The 1,513-nt window shown below is 58.7% G+C and overlaps 3 protein-coding genes across 3 annotated transcripts in view; 2 read left to right on the top strand and 1 right to left on the bottom strand.

Moving 5' to 3' along the window:
• Positions 1 to 60: 60 nt before the first annotated feature.
• On the top strand, positions 61 to 605 carry SPRG_04231 (hypothetical protein; the record flags this gene model as incomplete). The annotated part of the gene is made up of 2 exons (XM_012342831.1): positions 61 to 323; positions 366 to 605. The coding sequence occupies exons 1-2, from the start codon at positions 291 to 293 to the stop codon at positions 603 to 605; spliced, it is 273 nt and encodes a 90-aa protein (XP_012198221.1). The 5' UTR covers positions 61 to 290.
• A 329-nt stretch (positions 606 to 934) lies between these two features.
• On the bottom strand, positions 935 to 1,359 carry SPRG_19594 (hypothetical protein; the record flags this gene model as incomplete). Its single annotated transcript, XM_012342936.1, has 2 exons — positions 935 to 939; positions 1,005 to 1,359. 2 exons carry the CDS (start codon positions 1,357 to 1,359, stop codon positions 935 to 937), a joined length of 360 nt encoding a protein of 119 aa, XP_012198326.1.
• Positions 1,360 to 1,395: 36 nt separating this feature from the next.
• SPRG_19593 (hypothetical protein) overlaps positions 1,396 to 1,513 on the top strand; it is a gene marked incomplete at both ends in the record, with an annotated part of 766 nt that continues 648 nt past the window's right edge. The window contains one exon of the mRNA XM_012342935.1: positions 1,396 to 1,491. Within this exon, the coding sequence (XP_012198325.1) occupies positions 1,396 to 1,491 (96 nt within the window). The remainder of the gene's footprint in view (positions 1,492 to 1,513) is intronic.

Here is a 1,513-nt window from a genome sequence, read left to right as displayed (position 1 = left end):
ACAAGTTTATTCAAGTCGACGCCCAAGAAAACACCACTGTCCCGAACGTCTACGCCATCGGCGATGTCACGACGACGGGGTGGGAGCTGACGCCGGTGGCGATTGCGGCCGGTCGTCGCCTCGCGGACCGTCTCTTTGGCAACGAGCCAAACGCGTGCGTCAACTATTCCCAAATTCCCACGGTCGTGTTTAGCCACCCGCCGATTGGCACGATTGGCTTGACCGAGCCGCAGGCCATTGCGCAGTACGGCGCGCACAACGTGACGACGCATACGAGTTCGTTCTCCAACATGTTTTACGCCATGTGCGCCGAGAAGGACAAGGTGCACACTGCCATGAAGCTCGTGTGCATCGGTGTTGAAGAGACGGTCGTCGGCGTTCACGTCGCGGGCCTCGGCGCCGACGAGATGATCCAGGGCTTTGGGGTTGCCGTCAAGATGGGTGCGTACAAGTCGGACTTTGACAATATCGTGGCGATCCACCCCACGGCGTCGGAGGAGCTCGTGACGATGCCTGAGTGGGGCAAGATCAAGGACACTGTGACGTTGCCGCTTGGCACGGCGCGCAAGCCGCCGACGCTCCTCAAGCCGCCGACCAGCAACTAAGCTTCTCGTGCTGACGACGTAAAAGACATTGGTGTTGACATGATCGTTCTTGTGCATTCCAAGACGATAGCGGCATCCAATGCTAAGCGCCAACTTATTTAGAAAGGAATAGGGAGGATGGACAGTGTGCCTTGCATCTGCGTGAAGGAACAACAACTCGCAAAGACCACACTAGTCTGCGTGCATTGACGACAATCTTCATTTAAATGATCATCCGCGAGACCTACTTTGTCTGCTTCTGACGCACAACTCGCGGTGCCGTGCTTGCTGCCCACGCAGCGAGTACGATGAATACGATTGCATATGTTGCGAATGCGTCTAAACTATTTTTACTCTACCATTTCCGTACGGCAGCGATGGCGTTCGAGAGATAGAGTGGCATTGACTACTGGAACCGACCGCGCTTGGCCATGTAGTCGTGAAAGGCCATCGTGCTCAGAAGCAGCACCACAGACGCGCCTTGGCCGTAAATGCGCGTGTGCATGATCTTTTGCGAGAATTGAATGTTGGCGTTGCGGTTCTGGTCCAGAAAAATGCACCCGATGAGCGGCACCGTCGCGCCGACGAGCGTTCGGAACGGGTAGTCGTACACAAAGTTGGCCGTGCGCTGCAGCAGCGGCAGGTCACTCGTCGTCATCGTCTTGGTGGGCAAGGCGACCTCGCCGTGCATCTCAGAAATGTACGCGTCCGGGTTGCGCACACCGCGCAAGAGGTCCTGCTCGGCGACGATGGCAAAGCTGGCGACCGACGCCATGACGGCGAGCCCGACCTTGCCGCTCACGCCGAGGCGATGGCGGAACCATGCCGACTGTTGGTTGGCCAGTGCCACGAGTGCGCCGGCCGTGACACCGGCGACGGCCGCAGCTTGGAGTCCCCGGCTGGCCGAGTTGTGCACGATCGCGTCGCGC

This window comes from Saprolegnia parasitica (assembly GCF_000151545.1).
Source record: "Saprolegnia parasitica CBS 223.65 unplaced genomic scaffold supercont2.11, whole genome shotgun sequence".
NCBI classification, from domain to species: domain Eukaryota; phylum Oomycota; class Saprolegniomycetes; order Saprolegniales; family Saprolegniaceae; genus Saprolegnia; species Saprolegnia parasitica.
The sequence above is the reverse complement of the archived record's forward strand: the minus strand, read 5'-3'. Positions and strand labels throughout refer to the sequence as shown.